Raw genomic sequence first — 19,603 nt, 5'->3', positions numbered from 1 at the left:
ACTGAATTTCAAGTGTGTGTTTCACGGTGTAGAGAATTTTATTCAATGTGTGTTTTGGTGTAGTGCGTGTTTTTTGGAAGTGCGTGTTTTTGGTGTAGTGTGCGGGTTTTTTTCGCTTTGAATTACTCAACAACTACACTAGAAAACAGATACTGGAAAAAAATCCACGCATTACATCAAAAACACATACTGAAAAAAAAACACGCAACGCATCAAAAACACACACTGGAAAAAATACACACCGCACCAAAAACACTCGTTGAAAAATAAAATATGTACTACATCGAAAACACACATTGAATTACACAATAAATACACTGGAAAACTTACACATTAAAAAAAAAATCACACAGTACATCAAAACCACACTGACAAAAAACACGCACTACACACCGTAAACACTCACTTAGAAACAAATCACACTACACCAAAAACACACAATGAAAAATAAAACACCCACTACATCGAAAACATACACTGAATAACACAATAATTACAATACCAAATAAACACTCGAAAAAAAACCACGCACTAAACAAAAAAACTCAAACTTAAAAAAAGCACGCACTACACCAAAACACACATTGAATAAAATGCACTTCACCGTGAAACACACACTAGAAATTGAGTGTACTTCTTGTGAAATTGAGTGTGCGTTTTTTATGTAGTCTGTGTTTTACATAAGAAGTACACTGAATTTCCAGTGTGTGTTTCACGGTGTAGTGAATTTTTTTCAATGTGTGTTTTTTGTGTAGTATGTGGTTTTTTGATGTATGAGTTTTTGGTTTAGTGCGTGTTTTTTTTTTCGGGTGTTTATTTTGTATTGTAATTACTGTGTAATTCAGTGTATGTTTTCGATGTAGTGCGTGTTTTATTTTTCTTTGTGTGTTTTTGGTGTTGTGTGGTTTGTTTCTAAATGAGTGATTACGGTGTGTAGTGCGTGTTTTTTGTCAGTTTGGTTTCGATGTACTGCGTGATTTTTTTTCCAGTTAGTGTTTCCAGTGTATTTGTTGTGTAATTCAAAGTGTGTTTTAGATTTTGTGCGTATTTTATTTTTTATCTGTGTTTTTTGTGCAATATGTATTTTTTCGAGTGTGTGTTTTTGGTGTGTTGCGTGTTTTTTTCACTATGTGTTTTTTATGTACTACGTGGATTTTTTTCCAGTATGTGTTTTCCAGTGTGCATTTCACGGTGTAGTGCCTTTTATTCAATGTGTGTTTTGGTGTAGTCAGTGTTTTTTTTAAGTGTGAGTTTTTTGTTTAACTCGTGGTTTTTTTTCGGGTGTTTATTTTGTATTGTAATTATTGTATAATTCGGTGTATGTTTTCGATGTAGTGCGTGTTTTTTTTTATTGTGTGTTTTTGGTGTAGTGTGTTTTGTTTCTAACTGTGTGTTTACGGTGTGTAGTGCGTGTTTTTTGTCAGTGTGGTTTTGATGTACCGCGTGCTTTTTTTTCTAGTTATTTAATGTATAATTCAATGTGTGTTTTCGATGTAGTGCGTATTTTATTTTTCAATGTGTGTTTTTGGTGTGGTGTGTATATTTTCCAGTGTGTGTTTTTGGTGTGGTGCGTGTTTTTTTTCAGTATGTGTTGTTGATGTACTGCGTTGATTTTTTTCAAGTATGTGTTTTCCAGTGTAGATGTTCAGTAATTCAAAACGAAAAAAACCACACACTACACCAAAAACACGCACTTCAAAAAAACACGCACTACACCCAAACACAAAGTGAATAAAATTCACTACACCGTGAAACACACACTGCAAATCCAGTGTACTTTTTGTGTAAAACACATACTACATAAAAAACGCACACTCAATTACAAAAGAAGTACACTGAACTTCCAGTGTGTGTTTCACGGTGTAGTGCATTTTATTCAATGTGTTTTTTGGTGAAGTGCGTGTTTTTTTGAAGTACGAGTTTTTGGTTTAATGCGTGGTTTTTTTTTCGGATGTTTATTTTGTATTGTAATTATTGTGTAATTCATTGTATGTTTTCGATGTAGTGCGTGTTTTATTTTTCATTGTGTGTTTTTGGTGTAGTGTGTTTTGTTTGTAAGTGAGTGTTTACGGTGTGTAGTGCGTGTTTTTTGTCAATGTGGTTTTGATGTACTGCGTGATTTTTTTTCCAGTTAGTGTTTTCAAGTGTATTTGTTGTGTAATTCAATGTGTGTTTTAGATGTTGTGCGTATTTTATTTTTAATGTGTGTTTTTTGTGCACTGTGTATTTTTTCCAGTGTGTGTTGCGTGTTTTTTTTCAGTATGTGTTTTTGATGAACTGCGTGGATTTTTTTCCAATATGTGTTTTCCAGTGTAGTTGTTGAGTAATTCAAAGCGAAATAAACTGCACGCTACACCAAAAACACACACTTCAAAAAAACACGCACTACACCAAAACACACATTGAATAAAATTCACTACACTGTGAAACACACACTGGAAATTCAGTGTACTTCTTGTGTAAAACACAGACTACATAAAAAACGCACGCTCAATTACAAAAGAAGTACACTCAATTTCCAGTGTGTGTTTCACAGTGTAGTGCATTTTATTCAATGTGTTTTTTGGTGTAGTGCGTGTTTTTTTGAAGTATGAGTTTTTGGTTTAGTCCATGGTTTTTTTTCGGGTGTTTATTTTGTATTGTAATTATTGTATAATTCAGTGTATGTTTTCGGTGTAGTGCGTGTTTTATTTTTCCTTGTGTGGTTTTGGTGTAGTGTGTTTTGTTTCTGAGTGAGTGTTTACGGTGTGTAGTGCGTGTTTTTTGCCAGTGTGCTTTTGATGAACTGCGTGATTTTTTTTGCAGTGAGTGTTTTCAAGTGTATTTGTTGTGTAATTCAATGTGTGTTTTAGATGTTGTGCGTATTTTATTTTTAATGTGTGTTTTTGGTGCAGTGTGTATTTTTTCCAGTGTGTGTTTTTGGTGTGTTTGCGTGTTTTTTTTCAGTATGTGTTTTTGATGAACTGCGTGGATTTTTTTCCAATATGTGTTTTCCAGTGTAGTTGTTGAGTAATTCAAAGCGAAAAAAACTACACGCTACACCAAAAACACACACTTCAAAAAAACACGCACTACACCAAAACACATTGAAAAAAATTCACTACACTGTGAAACACACACTGGAAATTCAGTGTACTTCTTGTGTAAAACACAGACTACATAAAAAACGCACGCTCAATTACAAAAGAAGTACACTCAATTTCCAGTGTGTGTTTCACAGTGCAGTGCATTTTATTCAATGTGTTTTTTGGTGTAGTCCGTGTTTTTTTAAAGTATGAGTTTTTGGTTTAATGCGTGGTTTTTTTTCGGGTGTTTATTTTGTATTGTAATTATTTTGTAATTTAGTGTATGTTTTCGATGTAGTGCGTGTTTTATTTTTCATTGTGTGTTTTTGGTGTAGTGTGTTTTGTTTCTAAGTGAGTGTTTACGATGTGTAGTGCATGTTTTTTGTCAGTGTGCTTTTGATGTACGGCGTGATTTTTTTTCCAGTGAGTCTTTTCCAGTGTATTTGTTGTGTAATTCAATGTGTGTTTTAGATGTTTTGCGTATTTTACTTTTAATGTGTGTTTTTTGTGCAGTATGTATTTTTTCCAATGTGTGTTTTTTGTGTTGTGCGTGTTTTTTTTCAGTATGTGTTTTTTATGTACTGCCTGGATTTTTTTCTAGTATGTGTTTTTCAGTGTAGTTGTTGAGTAATTCAAAACGAAAAAAAACCGCACACTACACTAAAAACACGCACTTCAAAAAACCACGCACTACACCAAAACATACATTGAAGAAAATTCACTACACTGTCAAACACACACGGGAAATTCAGTGTACTCCTTGTGTAAAACACAGACTACATAAAAAACTCTCACTCAATTACAAAAGAAGTACACTCAATTTCCAGTGTCTGTTTCACGGTGTAGTGCATTTTATTCAATGTGTTTTTTGGTGTAGTGCGTGTTTTTATGAAGTATGAGTTTTTGGTTTAGTGCGTTTTTTTTCGGGTGTTTATTTTGAATAGTATTTATTGTGTAATTCAGTGTATGTTTTCGATGTAGTACGTGTTTTAATTTTCCTTGTGTGTTTTTGGTGTAGTGTGTTTTGTTTCTAAGTGAGTGTTTACGGTGTGTAGTGCGTGTTTTTTGCCGGTGTGCTTTTGATGTACTGCGTGATTTTTTTTTTCCAAGGAGTGTTTTCCAGTGTATTTTTTGTGTAATTAAATGTGTGTTTTAGATGTTGTGCTTATTTTATTTTTAATGTGTGATTTTGGTGCAGTATGTATTTTTTCCTATGTGTGTTTTTTGTGTGGTGCGTGTGTTTTTTAAGTATGTGTTTTTGATGTACTGCTTGGATTTTTTTCCAATATGTGTTTTCCAGTGTAGTTGTTGAGTAATTCAAAGCGGAAAAAAAAAGCACACTACACCAAAAACACGCACTTCAAAAAAAACACGCACTACACCAAAACACACATTGAATGAAATTCACTACACCGTCAAACACACACTGGAAATTCAGTATACATCTTGTGTATAACACAGACTACATAAAAAACGCACACTCAATTACAAAAGAAGTACACTCAATTTCCTGTGTGTGTTTCACGGTGTAGTGCATTTTATTCAATGTGTTTTTTGGTGTAGTGCGTGTTTTTTTGAAGTATGAGCTTTTGGTTTAGTGCGTGCTTTTTTTTGGGGTGTTTATTTTGTATTGTAATTATTGTGTAATTCAGTGTATGTTTTCGATGTAGTGCGTGTTCTATTTTTCATTGTGTGTTTTTGGTGTAGTGTGTTTTGTTTCTAAGTGACTGTTTACGGTGTGTAGTGCGTTCTTTTTGACTGTGTGGTTTTCATGTACTGCGTGATTTTTTTTCAAGTGAGTGTTTTCCAGTGTATTTGTTGTGTAATTGAATGCGTGTTTTAGATGTTGTGCGTTTTTTTTTTAATGTGTGTTTTTGGTGCAGTGTGCATTTTTTCCAATGTGTGTTTTTGGTGTGGTGCGTGTTTTTTTTAGTATATGTTTTTGATGTACTGCGTGGTTTTTTTTCCAGTATTTGTTTACCAGTGTCATTGTTGAGTAATTTAAAGCGAAAAAAACCGCACACAACACCAAAAACACGCACTACACCAAAACACACATTCAATAAAATTCACTACACTGTCAAACACATACTGGAAATTAAGTGTACATCTTGTGTAAAACACAGACTACATAAAAAACGCACACTCAATTACAAAAGAAGTACACTCAATTTCCAATGTGTGTTTCACAGTGTAGTGCATTTTATTCAATGTGTTTTTCGGTGTAGTGCGTGTTTTTTTTAAGTATGAGTTTTTGGTTTAGTGCGTGGTTTTTTTTCGGGTTTTTATTTTGTATTGTAATTATTGTGTAATTCAATGTATGTTTTCAATGTAGTACGTGTTTCATTTTTCATTGTGTGTTTTTGGTGTAGTGTGTTTTGATTCTAAGTGAGTGTTTACGGTGTGTAGTGCGTGTTTTTTGTCAGTGTGGTTTTGATGTACTGCGTGATTTTTTTTCCAGTTAGTCTTTTCCAGTGTATTTGCTGTGTAATTCAATGTGTGTTTTAGATGTTTGGCGTATTTTATTTTTAATGTGTGTTTTTGGTGCAGTGTGTATTTTTTCCAGTGTGTTTTTGGTGTTGTGCGTGTTTTTTTTCAGTATGTGTTTTTGATGTACTGCCTGGATTTTTTCCTAGTATGTTTTTATCACTGTAGTTGTTGAGTAATTCAAAGCGAAAAAAAACCGCACTGTACACCAAAAACACGCATTTCAAAAAAACACGCACTACACCAAAACACACATTGTATAAAATTCACTACACCGTCAAACACACACTTGAAATTCAGTGTACTTCTTGTGTAAAACACATACTACATAAAAAACGCACGTTCAATTACAAAAGAAGTACACTCAACTTCCAGTGTGTGTTTCACGGTGTAGTGTATTTTATTCAATGTGTTTTTTGGTGTAGTGCGTGTTTTTTTGAAGTACGAGTTTTTGGTTTAACGCGTGGTTTTTATTTCGGGTGTTTATTTTGTATCGTAATTATTGTGTAATTCATTGTATGTTTTCGATGTAGTGCGTGTTTTATTTTTCATTGTGTGTTTTTGTTGTAGTGTGTTTTGTTTCTAAGTGAGTGTTTACGGTGTGTAGTGCGTGTTTTTTGTCAGTGTGGTTTTGATGTACTGCGTGATTTTTTTACCAGTGAGTGTTTTCCAGTGTATTCGTTGTGGAATTCTATGTGTGTTTTAGATGTTGTGCGTATTTTATTTTTAATCTGTGTTTTTGGTGTAGTATGTATTTTTTCCAGTGTGTGTTTTTGGTGTGGTGCGTGTTTTTTTTCAGTATGTGTTTTTGATGTACTGCGTGCATTTTTTTCCAGTATGTGTTTTCCAGTGTAGTTGTTGACTAATTCAAAGCGAAAAAAAACCGCACACTACTCCAAAAACACGCACTTAAGAAAAACACGCACTACATCAAAACACACATTGAATAAAATTCACTACACCGTCAAACACACACTTGAAATTCAGTGTACTTCTTGTGTAAAACACAGACTACATAAAAAACGCTCACTCAATTACAGCCCCAGCCAAACTCCCCACCTGACAATGTCTTCCGCCCGGATCGGCCCGCCGAGACGGGCCTTAAGTCCTAGAAGAGGGGCAGTGCCCCGCTTTCGATTCACGGAATTAGTAAAATAATGTTAAAAGTAGTGGTATTTCACTTTCGCCTTTCTGCTCGCACTTATCCTACACCTCTCAAGTCATTTCACAAAGTCGGACTAGAGTCAAGCTCAACAGGGTCTTCTTTCCCCGCTGATTCGGCCAAGCCAATTCCCTTGGTTGTGGTATGTGCGTCACTAATTAGATGACGAGGCATTTGGCTACCTTAAGAGAGTCATAGTTACTCCCGCCGTTTACCCGCGCTTGGTTGAATTTCTTCACTTCGACATTCAGAGCACTGGGCAGAAATCACATTGCGTAAGCATCCGCAGGGACCATCGCAATGCTTTGTTTTAATTAATTAGTCTGATTCCCTTTGTCCGTACCAGTTCTGAGTCGACTGTTCGACGCCCGGGGAAGGCCCCCGAATGAGTCATTCCCAGTCCGTCCCCCGGCCGGAACGCGACGACCCGCTCTCGCCGCGGGAGCAGCTCGAGCAATTCGCCGACAGCCGATGGGTTCGGGACAGAGACCTCTGTGCCCAGCCCTCAGAGCCAATACTTTTCCCGATGTTATGGATCCATTTTGCCGACTTCCCTTGCCTACATTGTTCCATCGACCAGAGGTTGTTCACCTTGGAGACCTGATGCGGTTATGAGTACGACCGGGCCCGGACGGCACTCGGTCCTCCGGATTTTCAAGGGCCACCGGGGGCGGACCGAACACCACGCGACGTGCGGTGCTCTTCCAGCTGCTGGACACTACCTCCGGCTGAACCGTTTCCAGGGTGGGCAGGCTGTTAAAAAGAAAAGATAACTCTTCCCGAAGCCCCCGCGGACGTCTCCGGACTCCCTAACGTTGCCGTCAGCCGCCGCGTCCCGGTTCAGGAATATTAACCTGATTCCCTTTCAGAGCACACGCTGAACGCGCTGTCTGTCGGGCTTCCCCCGACCCTTAGGATCGACTAACCCATGTGCAAGTGTCATTCACATGGAACATTTCCCCTCTTCGGCCTTCAAAGTTCTCATTTGAATATTTGTTACTACCACCAAGATCCGCACCGACGGCCGCTCCGCCCGGACTCACGCCCAGGGTTTTGCAGCAACCGCCGCGCCCTCCTACTCATCGGGGCCTGGCTCTTGCCCCGACGGCCGGGTATAGGTCACGCGCTTTAGCGCCATCCATTTTCGGGGCTAGTTGATTCGGCAGGTGAGTTGTTACACACTCCGTAGCGTATTTTGACTTCCATGACCACCGTCCTGCTGTCTTAATCGACCAACACCCTTTGTGGGATCTAGGTTAGCGCGCAGTTGGGCACCGTAACCAGGCTTCCGGTTCATCCCGCATCGCCAGTTCTGCTTACCAAAAATAGCCCAGTTGGAGCTCTCGATTCCCTAGTGCGGCTCAACAAAGCAGCCGCACCGTCCTACCTATTTAAAGTTTGAGAATAGATCGAGGGCATTGCACCCCCGATGCCTCTAATCATTGGCTTTACCCGATAGAACTCGCGCTCGAGCTCTAGCTATCCTAAGGGAAACTTCGAAGGGAACCAGCTACTAGATGGTTCGATTAGTCTTTCGCCCCTACACCCAAGTCAGACGAACGATTTGCACGTCAGTATCGTTGCGGGCCTCCACCAGAGTTTCCTCTGGCTTCGCCCCGCTCAGGCATAGTTCACCATCTTTCGGGTCCCGACAGGTATGCTCACTCGAACCCTTCTTAGAAGATCAAGGTCGGTCGGCGTTGCAACCCTCGAGGGGGATCGCGCCAGTCATCTCCCTTGCGCCTTGCGGGTTTACTAACCCGTTGACTCGCACACATGTCAGACTCCTTGGTCCGTGTTTCAAGACGGGTCGAATGGGGAGCCCGCTGGCCAGCACCGGGAGCGCGCAGTTGCCGAGGCACGCCGAGGACGCGCGTTGTCCGCCACGATCGGAGCGACGGCATTCCACAAGCATATCAACTCCTCGGGCTTTGGCCGCCGCCTCAATCTGCACTGGTTCGCGCCTCGAGTCGATCGGCGGACCGGCATTCACCGTTCCACATCCGACCGAGGCGCATCGCCAGCCCCTATCCGCTTCCCTCCTGACAATTTCAGGCACTCTTTGACTCTCTTTTCAAAGTCCTTTTCATCTTTCCCTCGCGGTACTTGTTCGCTATTGTTCTCTCGCCCGTATTTAGCCTTGGACGGAATTTACTGCCCGATTGGGGCTGCATTCCCAAACAACCCGACTCGCCGAAAGCGCCTCGTGGTGCGACAGGGTCCGGGCACAATGGGGCTCTCACCCTCTCCGGCGCCCCTTTCCAGGGGACTTGGGACCGGTCCGCCGCTGAAGACGCTTCTCCAGACTACAATTCGGACGACGGGGCCGTTCGATTCTCAAGTTGGGCTATTCCCGGTTCGCTCGCCGTTACTAGGGGAATCCTTGTAAGTTTCTTTTCCTCCGTTTATTGATATGCTTAAACTCAGCGGGTGATCCCGCCTGACTTGGGGTCGCAATCGAAGGCGCCGATGTGGCGCCGTTGGGTCGTTGGTGATGCCCGAGCGGACGATGCCGTCAAGCACCGCAGTAAGCGAGTTGAGAATTCAACCACAACTGCTCGTGACGTGCATCGCCAAGGGATCTCATTTGGGCCAGCCCCGCGCGCGAGCCCACGGGAGACCAATATCCGCCCCCCGATCCCGCCCCGACGGAGCGAGAGGGGGGGCGACGGAATGCGTGACGCCCAGGCAGACGTGCCCTCGGCCTAGTGGCTTCAGGCGCAACTTGCTAGGGGGGAACGCTTCGTTGAGTTTTCCTTGGCGCATTCCGCGCCGGGTACGTTAGTACGCACGAGGCGCAGTTTCGTGCGCATCGGCGGGGAGGGTTGGCGGCGCGGGGTCTTTCGGCCCCGCGCCGCCTCCCCGGAGTATTTAATCACGAATTCGCGGTCTGCTTTGCAAGTTTCGACAATGATCCTTCCGCAGGTTCACCTACGAAAACCTTGTTACGACTTCTCCTTCCTCTAAATGATAAGGTTCAGTGGACTTCTCGCGATGTCGCGGACAGCGAACCGCCCACGTCGCCTCGATCCAAACACTTCACCGGGCCATTTAATCGGTAGGAGCGACGGGCGGTGTGTACAAAGGGCAGGGACGTAGTCAACGCGAGCTGATGACTTGCGCTTACTAGGAATTCCTCATTGAAGACCAACAATTGCAATGATCTATCCCCATCACGATGAAATTTCAAAGATTACCCGGACCTGTCGGACAAAAGGCTATAAACTTGTTGAATACATCAGTGTAGCGCGCGTGCGGCCCAGAACATCTAAGGGCATCACATACTTGTTATTGCCTCAAAATTCTGCGGCCTAAAAGGTCGTAGTCCCTCTAAGAAGCTGGCCACGAAGGGATATCTCCGCATAGCTAGTTAGCAGGCTGAGGTCTTGTTCGTTAACGGAATTAACCAGACAAATCGTTCCACCAACTAAGAAAGTCATGCACCACCACTCATAGAATCTAGAAACAGCTCTCAGCCGGGTCCGCTACCTTAACGGGCCATTGAATTACCATGATTTACATTTCTCGATCAAATACTTGTCGGGCCAAGGGATGGGAGCCCTGGAGACGAGGAATTTCGCCTTTTGGTACACTAGAAACAGCTCTCGGCAGTAGAGAAAGAAAGTTAGTGAGAGAAAGTCTCCAAACTCTCTAATTTCCGACCGTTGGAGGCGTGCTTCCCCTTTCTCTACGAAGAACATTCACCAATTCATGTCCCAAATTGGCTGTTGAGATGTAGATTTCTTGTAATTTCTCGATTCCAAGTTACAAGTAATCTACACCACAACTCTCTCGCTGTTTGATTTTACCCATAAATCCTATTTTCCCCAAATCTGCGTCTATCGCAATTTTGGGTCTGCATCTTTTTCGATTTCGCTTTTTTCTTGCTGTAATCCATGGGAAATTACAGAAATAAGCATAGAGGCACCACAAGCAAGTCAACGCAGATGACCCAGAGCAAAAAACCCATCACCGAAGACGAAGGATCTGCAATTGAATTCACGAAAGAAAAAGGGGCGTTCTTTGCCAAGAGCACCGACGAACAATTGAATGGCACCCAGGCCTGTGAAGAATCTTCCTTAGCATCGATTATGAAGCAGAACCACGATTATCAGCCTATCGCAGATGATACTCATCCCTCAATCGAAGATTACAACAGTTCTTCATCTGCGTCTAGAAGAGAATTCCCTTGTGATGCTGACTCTGTTAGCACAAGGATGGTCGATCCAAAAGAAACTCTTCCACAAACAGCTGTTCCAACTAGTGCAGACAAGGTGTTCGATGAAATGCCACAACCAACTCGTCAAGAACAGAATGCTGCTGTACCTCCCAAAGCCCCATACAACTCATTATTTGCGAAGAATAGGGTGCCTAAACACGGATTTCAGCTCACGAATCTCCCCTCAGACGATGAAGAAGATATGATTTTCCAACCTTCCGATGAAACTGAGATTGAGCAAACCTTCGGCATCTGTCTCGTTGGATATTTTGCTGGAAAATTCCAGGGGAAACAGGCTACAAAATCCATGATAATGGCTGGTTAATATTCACGTTTGAGATGGAAGAAGACAAGAAGAAAGTGCTAGAAGGAGGCCCGTATACCATCTTCAGCAGACAGTTGCACCTCAAACCAATGGCGAGATACTTCGACTTTGACCCCAGTGAGATGTGCATAGTTCCGGTGTGTGTTAAGCTCCATAACTAGCCTCCCATTTACTGGAATGAGGTGGCTCTGAGTCGATTTGCTAAAAAGATAGGTACCCCGATTTACCAACTCACTGTTAAGCATCCTTTCTTGTCATATTCGTGCCGTTTTGCAGGATTGCTCAACACTGTTCCCCAACACAGTTGAGAAATATTCCAATGTAAGTCACGTTTTATTACAACCGGTATTATTTTATATAAAAAAAACCTTGTGTATAATAGCAACAAAAATCGGACTTAAAATCCTGGCTCCGCTTGATTACAACATATATAAAAGTTGAGACCGTTGGCTGTAGACTTAATGATAAGCTCAAATATTCGAATTTATCTCAAGAAATTGTAGATCTTTACATGCACGATTGATTACTTAATCGATCATTATTACATATATTGGCTAATTACAAGGTTATTAAGGTTTTGTGTTTAAATTAGTAACACTCTGACTTACCCTGTAAAGACGTGTTTACGCATTCATACCAACGCTATTTTCTATTATATTCCGACGTGTAAAAAAGTAGACACGATACAAGGTTCGAAAATGGTAGGAAAATCAACAGGTACCATGATTCCGGCACGATTCTTGCCACATCAATCAATGTTGGTTTGTTATTTTTTTTGCCAATGTTTCCTATTTTTCTAGGTTTTGAAAACCAACATAATTTTTAGGCATGTAAAGAAACAGAATTCATTAGGTTTTTTTGCCTTGTCAAATTCTCCCATTCGTCAAAGCTTGACGTCGGTTATTCAAATTGACTCCGTCGATAATATTTCAAATTATAATTCTAAATTCCCAACTAACAATTTACCAGCGACAAAAATAAATAATAAATAATAAAAAATAATATAATTAAAAAAAATAATCCCAAATTACCCTGATAAGCTTCATTGATATCTTGAAATTTTGAATTGGCGGCGTCTTCATCCTTTTGTTTATCAGGATGCCATTTCTGGGGGATAACATAAATAAAATAAGAACAACACACCAAAATAAAAATTTGAAAAAAAATGTAATAACAAGATAGAGAGAGAAAGAGAGAGAAATTGAATACCAAAGCAAGACGGATATAATTGGAACGAATTGCTTCGTCGGAGGCATCGTAATCAACCTCTAATATTTAATAATAATCCTACACCACCAAATTAATTGCACTTATCAATGCTAACAAAATTATCTACATATATTCAAATTAAAATTTAAAATTGAAAAATTGATGCAATTGAGAGTAGAAGGGGGTAATGTGATATCGAGCCAAAGTACAAGGGGGCAAATCGATGAATTGAGAGTAGAAGGGGGAAAAGTGATATTGAACAAAAGTACAAGGGAGCAAATCGATGCAATTGGGAGTACAATGGGTAAAGTGATATCCAGCCAAAGTACAAGGGGGTAAAGTGGAATTTAACTTTTTTATAAGTATTCAAATGTCTATTTTTGTCATGATGCCCTAGTTGCTGAATCAATTGTGTTATTCATGTTGATTGTATTGCTTTCTCTTGTTTATGTGACATTGGTTATAACTTATATCCCCTTGTAGCTCTTTTATTCATATTTAATGTCATTAGTTTTGCGCATAAAAGAATTTTAAACAAATTAAAAAAACAAAATATAAATGTTTAAAATAAAATAAAACAAAAACTTATTCAAGGTTATAATTAAAGCAGGCATAGTTGAAGAATACATAACAGTTCGGTGAGTCAAGGGGGTTGACCCTATCTTCTTCACAGTTGGTACATTTAGGAAACAAAAAGAACAAAATTACCAGGGCATAAACAACAGTCATTGCAAGATAATAATATCCTTAATCCAGAAAATATAGCATAATATTTTAGAAAACAAGAACCTAGAGCAGACACACAGAGACATGTTTTAAAAATGTAAAATAGGTAATAGCAAAATTATGAAGATTAACGATAACGACGAAGAGAGAGGGTCTGGTTCCTCTTCCAGGTAGCCCTTCTTGAAGGACGTGCTTTGTGGTGCAAGTGACCTCTGCCCCTAAGTCCTCTGTATTTCTTTCCAGCCGAAGTGAGCCCGCGAAGCTCTCTGTGTTTGTGAACTGGATTGCAGATCCAGTTGATTCTTGGGTCATTGCGCACAGTTGTATGCGCTGGATCGACCAGAATCACCTCAAAGTACTTGTAAGTCGAATCCTGCAGTGAAAACAACGAGTTTCCAAAAGTACTTATGTTAGCTCATTTTAGGTAAAAAAAAAATGCACTTCATCTAGATTTTGAAGGGAGAAACGAGGGTCAAGAATGGAATTTTGATTTTGTTTTTGGAAATTATTTTTGACTCGATCGGATACAAAATACTTGCATGAGTAGTCATGCAGTGAAAACTAGAAGCTTAATAAGGATTTAGCTGTATGGCTGATAACTAGAGCTTCGGATTCGAATTAAATATTAACAGTTAGTAAACATGAATGTTTGATGGTACTTAAATCAACTAGCTTAAGCTCATAGTCAAGCAAAAAATCAGTTCATTTCTACACTAAATCAGGATTACTAACCACACGTTTCGTCTTAACTAAAAATAGAATGACAAAAGAGAAATAGAAGAGTGAATGATCAAGAAATTGAAAACAAACCTCGTTGATCCAGTAAGAGTTAAGAACCCTAAGGCCAGCCAGTTTCCTTCCAGCACGTTCCTCAGCGACCGAGCGCTTGCTGCGCTGGAACTTGAGCTGAGTAACTCCCTGGTTAGTGGGCTTACCATACACAATACCCTTGGGAACTGGCCTCTTCCTTCCACCACGTCTAACACGCACACGGTACACCACATACCCCTGAAAGGTCAAACTAATTTGTTAATTCCAGATACATTACGAAAAAAGATAGTACAGAAAGAGCTTGCAAATATACATATATGCAAGCCGGGACACAATGAATACTTCTTTTTAATTAACTTGAGGATATGCTAGATTTAATTTATAGTAACAACATATAACAGAGGAAACAACAACTACCAAAATACTACTGTAAAGTATAAATGAGAACTGTGTGTCCATGTTTACATACACTGACGTATAAATCACATGGACCGGCAAATTGCATTGACCACCTACGTTTTATATAATTGCACAATGGAATCAAAACAAAAGATTAGCAAACTGTATATATCTCGTTCGTCCCATGACAAAACTCATTTCAAATCGGTTATTTTTTAGGTTTCGACATAGTTTAGTATAAGAGATAGCATTAACTCTTGAAATTAACAATCACCAATCTAACAACAGTTGATTGACAAAAAACAAAAATGTCCAATAAACAATCAAAATTGAAGCCGCTTCCTCAAAACCCTAAAATTGGAGACAACAGAAATATCATATCATAAACAAACACACACGCATTTCTTCACGGAACTAAACACAGGGTTCATCATAGATTTAAGATCATGCGAAGGGTAAAAAAAAAGGATATTCGTACCTGCTTGGCCTTGTAGCCGAGGCGGCGGGCCTTGTCGGGGCGAGTGGGGTGGGTGACACGTACAACAGCGGGAAGCTGACGGTACTCCCAACAGCGAACCCTAAGCAAAAACCGCATCACATCGGATTGCTTCTTCTTCCATAGCTCAGAAACGTAAGTGTAGGCACCTGCCAATTAGAAAATTGAATCAAACTCGCTATTCCTGAAGAAAAAAAAAAGACGGGAATTAGGGTTCGGAGGAAGAAGAAAATAATACCCATTACAGTCGCCGCTGCGCGTTCACCGCCGAGATGAAAATGGAACTGAAGTGGAGTGGAATCAAATATGCTAGGGTTTCGGAGTTATAAGAACAACCCTGCCACATGGGCCAGGCCCAATCCGTTAGTCCCATTATATTTATTTTTTAGCTCTTGGGCCTCAAAATAGAATTAAACTTTGATTCAAGGAGCATCTTTTTTTTTTTTTAATCTTTGAAATTAAAAAAATAAATAAAAAAATAAGTAAAACAGACATAGAAAAATAAAGGCTAAATAGCACTTAACCCCTTTGTGGTGTGGACATTTTGCACATGATCCCTTATGGCATAAAATTAGGCACATAACCCCCTTGTGGTTTGGACATTTTGCACATGACCCCTTATGGTATGAAATTAGGCACAACTCCTTGTGGTTTGGACATTTTGCACATGACCCGGGTTAGCCGTTGTCCACGAAGTTTGGACCGCAACATTCAAACCACAAATAGCAAATAAATGGGTGATTATGCCCATTAACTTGATCACAAACCGGTGGAGTACTGAACCTCCGACGATCGGTGCTTAAGCTGCTAAAAGCCATAGCTGTTAAAATTTAGATTTTTTTTAACCTCCAACAAAATTTGAGGGCTTATTTTGTAATTACAGAAAAATGGGGTGTTGTCTAAATGAAAGAATGAGTGGTGCAACCAATATTTTACAAAGTGTCAGGTGGATAATATAATAATAAAAAGGGCTTGCATGGGGTGGAAATGTAATTAACCAAAAATTTTAGGGCGGATTTTTATAATTACAGTAAAATGGGAGGAAAGAATGGGTGGTGTAAGCAATATTTTAAAAATTGTCAAGTGTATAATATAATAATAAAGAGGGCTTGCAAGCGGTGGTAATGTAATCAACCGAAAATTTTAGGGCTGATTTTATAATTACTGAAAAATGTGAGTAAAGAATGGGAGGTGCAAGCAATATTTTAAAAATTGTCGAGTGTATAATATAATAATAAAAAGGGGTGGTAATGTAATTATCCGAAAATTTTAGGTTTGATTTTATAATTACAGGAAAATGGGAGGAAAGAATGGGTGTTGCAAGCAATATCTTAAAAATTGTCAGGTGTGTAATATAATAATAAAAAGGGCTTGCAAGAGGTGGTAATATAATTAACCAAATTATCCCACCCAATCTTCCCAACCATTCCTGTATAATTTCAAAATGAAGCCCCAATCCCATCTCACCCCACCCCTCCCACCCCACCCCACCCCACCCCACCCCACCCCACCCCACCCCACCCCAAAGGGATCGAAGATCCCATCCATATTTTACTAATCCATACAGTATCCCATCCCACCCCATCCCTCCTATCAAAAGGGTCCTTAGAATATGGATTATATGTTCTACTTTTTTTTATGGATTATATGTTCTAGTTTTTTTTTCTGGGAAAACTGGTATAAACAATCTTGTCGAGCACTGCAGTGAATATCAGGCATCGCAAGGTAACATTGCTCTTATTCTATTGCTGATAATTGCAACATGTTGCAATGTAGGGACTTATGAAAACAGGAAAGGGTTGACAGCACTGACACAAAGCATTGGCTGCAAAAATAATAAAAACTGTTCAACTTAACATATCTTAAGTTTCGACACAATCATTAGCAATTACCTGGTCATTAATAGAATCCAAAAATGGTTTAGCCAGTTGGGAAACTAGATAACGAGTAAAATCCCAATAATGCAAAAACTCTGGCACGCAGGCAAGCAAGACGGCAATATCATTATTATGGCACAAAGAGTAGAATAGCTGCCAACTATATTCACAAAGACGAGGTTTACCCCATCCTAATGCTTGTACAAATACTTGCACTCTTGTTACTCCATCAAAATTTCTATGGCATCCAACACATCTATAATGCATTGCTGTGCATCAAGCATCTGTTTCGTTGACTTTAAAGGGTGCGTTTGGACAACAAGCCAAATAGTCTTTCCCAATGTGGAAAGATTTACCATTTGTGGGCCTCTATTGATAACTGGTGGCTTAGTTAATTTTTTTTATCAAAAAGGAAGCATATGAGAGCATTGAAGTTATTTTCTTTTTATCAAAAACGAAACATACGAGAGCATTGAGAGAGATGGACGTTCGACTTCCCAGTCCATAACTCTATATTTCTTTCTCCACTGCAGACATGAAGAAGAAAAAAAACTTCACATGTTTCTACCAAACAAATAAGAACCAACCAGACACATATCTGGAAGAATAAAACTTGTTAGTGATCAAAAAAAAAACACTAAAATAACGTGCACATTATTCAGTATAAATATAGTCTAGAAACTAAGCCATCCTTGTTGTACTACTGGCTCCACACCATTCACTTCAACAAAGACAGGAAAAAGGTCAACGGAGCCCGCATCTAGAGAACAATCGGTTCCCGGAACCGTGGAGCAGTGCTGCTACTACCTCGAATAATGACCAACTTGCCATGAGAATCAAGGTCAACAATAACCGAATCACCTCCTTTAACTTCACCGAAACTCACCATCTCCGCCATATTAAGCTCCAATACAACCTTAACAAGCGGCAGAGGCCAGGACAAAACCCCAAGCAGAAACCTCTTAGTTAATTGAAGCTCAATAGCCTTCTTCTCTTTCAACCTCACAGCAGCATTCTTCTCTTTCAACCTCATAGACATAGTGTCTCCTTCTCTTGCTTCATTAGAACCCTTGTTGAACCTCCGAGTTAATTGAAGCTTAGTAGACTTGTCTTTCCAAGACATAGTGGCTCCCTCTCTTGCTTCATTAGAAGTAGAACCCCTCTCGAACTGCGCACTACTTACCACACCGACCCAAGGCAAATAGGTTACTCGGACAAAATCATAAATCATGGTTGTCTGCCTATAAGTTACAGAAATCAGAAAACAGCCAAAATAGACAATACCATTTCTAGTTCATATCAATGCCATCAACAGAAGAGGAGTACTGACGTACGTACTGCTGTAGAGACTAATATTTTTGTTTTTTTTTTCAAATATCTGAAATTAAGGAGTCAGCAGGCATCCTTTCAAACTAGAATGACACCGATATCATTTAAAACTCTAAAAACAAAGGAAGCTATCAGAAATCATCTTCAATACAACTATTACAAAAATAAGATCCAAATTACTACCGCACAACCAAAATCTAAAAGAGAAAGCCACAATCTCGTACAGAAACACCGAGAAATATTGTATACTTGGAGGTGTATATATATATATATATATATATATATATATATAGAGAGAGAGAGAGAGAGAGAGAGAGACGAAACTCACAGACTGCGGCAGCCGGGTTGTACAGTGTGGATGGAGTGGCGAGGAGAAGTGGTGGACTCACTAGGGTTTTATTTGCGAGTTGTGCTGGATAATTATTGCTTATTTCTATTTAGGCCCTTCACTTTTTGTGTTCACTGATATTTACCCCTAAAAGTTTTCAGAATTAATCCAAGGAACTTTTTCCATACACTTAATTTTTTATAATTTTCTTAAGATTAAAGTTATGATTGATAAAATTAAGCACAATAATGAACACTGAATGTTAAGAGCGATGTTTGAATACTAAATGTTTTATGTTTAAATTTATTTGATAGTAGTGTCATTTTGGTAAAATAAGTATTTTAGTCATGTAACTTTACTAGTTGAGAGTTTTAATTCACCATGTTTTAAAATCAGAATTTTAGTCATGTAAGTTATAAAGATCGGGAATTTTGGTGCTATGACTTGCTATAACAGGTAATGTGATGCTTGATTGAATGAGTTGGCATTTAAAGTATAAAAATGAACATATTAAAATTAAATTACGTGATGTGGCTAATGAGTTGGACGATTTTGGAGGGAAATAAAATATGCCATCAAATTATTATTTTTATTTAATGAATGAAATAAGCATTTTTATACTACTATTTTTTAGTTAATATTTTATAGTTTTCAATTGATAAAAAATAATAATTAACTATATTTAATTACTCGTTATGAATATTTGTTACTCTTGGTTTGATAGTGTATTTTATATTTGAAGGCTCTAGAATGCTTTTTTGGTACATTAATTTAATGGAGTTTTGATATATTTTATCGTTTTTTTGGTTAATTCGTAAATGTGCATTTGAATTTTTATACTAATTATGATTGTGCGTGTTATTTAACTTTACAATAAGTTTTAATAAAAGTTTTTTTTCGTGTTTTTGTTGAATTTGATTGTTGGTTCAATTTCCTTGTAATCACTAGGTATAGATTTGTAAAGCAATGAAATATTTACATAAATATGAATTTAATTACTATTTTTATTAAATGAAAACTAAGAAATATTAATTAAGCATTAGTTAGTATTATTTTCTTCATAAAAATATAATGGTAGATTTTATTCGATGGTATATTGAGGTTCGTTATTAAAAAGATATAACAGAAAAATAAATATATAAATTAATATGTTAAATTGTTTCCCATTAGTTTGGTGAATTTGACATTGAAGATCAAATTTCTCTCCAAA

The 19,603-nt window shown here is 38.9% G+C and overlaps 2 protein-coding genes and 2 pseudogenes across 4 annotated transcripts; 1 reads left to right on the top strand and 3 right to left on the bottom strand.

Annotated features, from left to right (window-relative positions):
- Positions 1-916: 916 nt before the first annotated feature.
- Positions 917-7,487, top strand: LOC148768622 (uncharacterized; annotated as a pseudogene).
- Positions 7,289-9,145, bottom strand: LOC148768621 (25S ribosomal RNA; annotated as a pseudogene).
- Positions 9,146-13,148: 4,003 nt separating this feature from the next.
- Positions 13,149-15,220, bottom strand: LOC105951310 (large ribosomal subunit protein eL15). The gene is made up of 4 exons (XM_012974721.2): positions 15,098-15,220; positions 14,842-15,008; positions 14,004-14,201; positions 13,149-13,566 (listed from the first exon to the last, which is right to left on the bottom strand). The coding sequence occupies exons 1-4, from the start codon at positions 15,099-15,101 to the stop codon at positions 13,321-13,323; spliced, it is 615 nt and encodes a 204-aa protein (XP_012830175.2). The 5' UTR covers positions 15,102-15,220; the 3' UTR covers positions 13,149-13,320.
- A 1,988-nt stretch (positions 15,221-17,208) lies between these two features.
- LOC105951304 (chaperone protein ClpC, chloroplastic) lies at positions 17,209-18,494 on the bottom strand. 3 transcript variants are annotated; one of them, XM_012974716.2, is made up of 2 exons: positions 18,394-18,494; positions 17,209-17,973 (listed from the first exon to the last, which is right to left on the bottom strand). In XM_012974716.2, exon 2 carries the CDS (start codon positions 17,965-17,967, stop codon positions 17,497-17,499), a length of 471 nt encoding a protein of 156 aa, XP_012830170.2. In that variant the 5' UTR covers positions 17,968-17,973; positions 18,394-18,494; the 3' UTR covers positions 17,209-17,496. The 3 variants fall into 3 exon arrangements, with proteins under 3 accessions (XP_012830170.2, XP_012830169.2, XP_088678122.1); XM_012974715.2 differs by having other exon boundaries at positions 17,209-17,977; positions 18,394-18,493; XM_088821996.1 differs by having other exon boundaries at positions 17,209-17,911; positions 18,394-18,475.
- Between the last annotated feature and the right edge of the window lie 1,109 nt (positions 18,495-19,603).

The sequence above is a fragment of the Erythranthe guttata genome, chromosome 8 (assembly GCF_056151865.1).
Source record: "Erythranthe guttata isolate IM_541 chromosome 8, IM_541, whole genome shotgun sequence".
In the NCBI taxonomy this organism is placed as follows: domain Eukaryota; kingdom Viridiplantae; phylum Streptophyta; class Magnoliopsida; order Lamiales; family Phrymaceae; genus Erythranthe; species Erythranthe guttata.
The sequence above is the reverse complement of the archived record's forward strand: the minus strand, read 5'-3'. Positions and strand labels throughout refer to the sequence as shown.

Coding starts and splice junctions, on each gene's coding strand:
- LOC105951310 (XM_012974721.2), bottom strand. Junction 14,202..14,841: donor TCGGCTACAAGGCCAAGCAG/GTACGAATATCC, acceptor TTGACCTTTCAG/GGGTATGTGGTGTACCGTGT. Junction 13,567..14,003: donor ACTCTTACTGGATCAACGAG/GTTTGTTTTCAA, acceptor TTTTCACTGCAG/GATTCGACTTACAAGTACTT.
- LOC105951304 (XM_012974716.2), bottom strand. CDS start 17,967: ATGATTTATGATTTTGTCCGAGTAACCTATTTGCCTTGGGTCGGTGTG.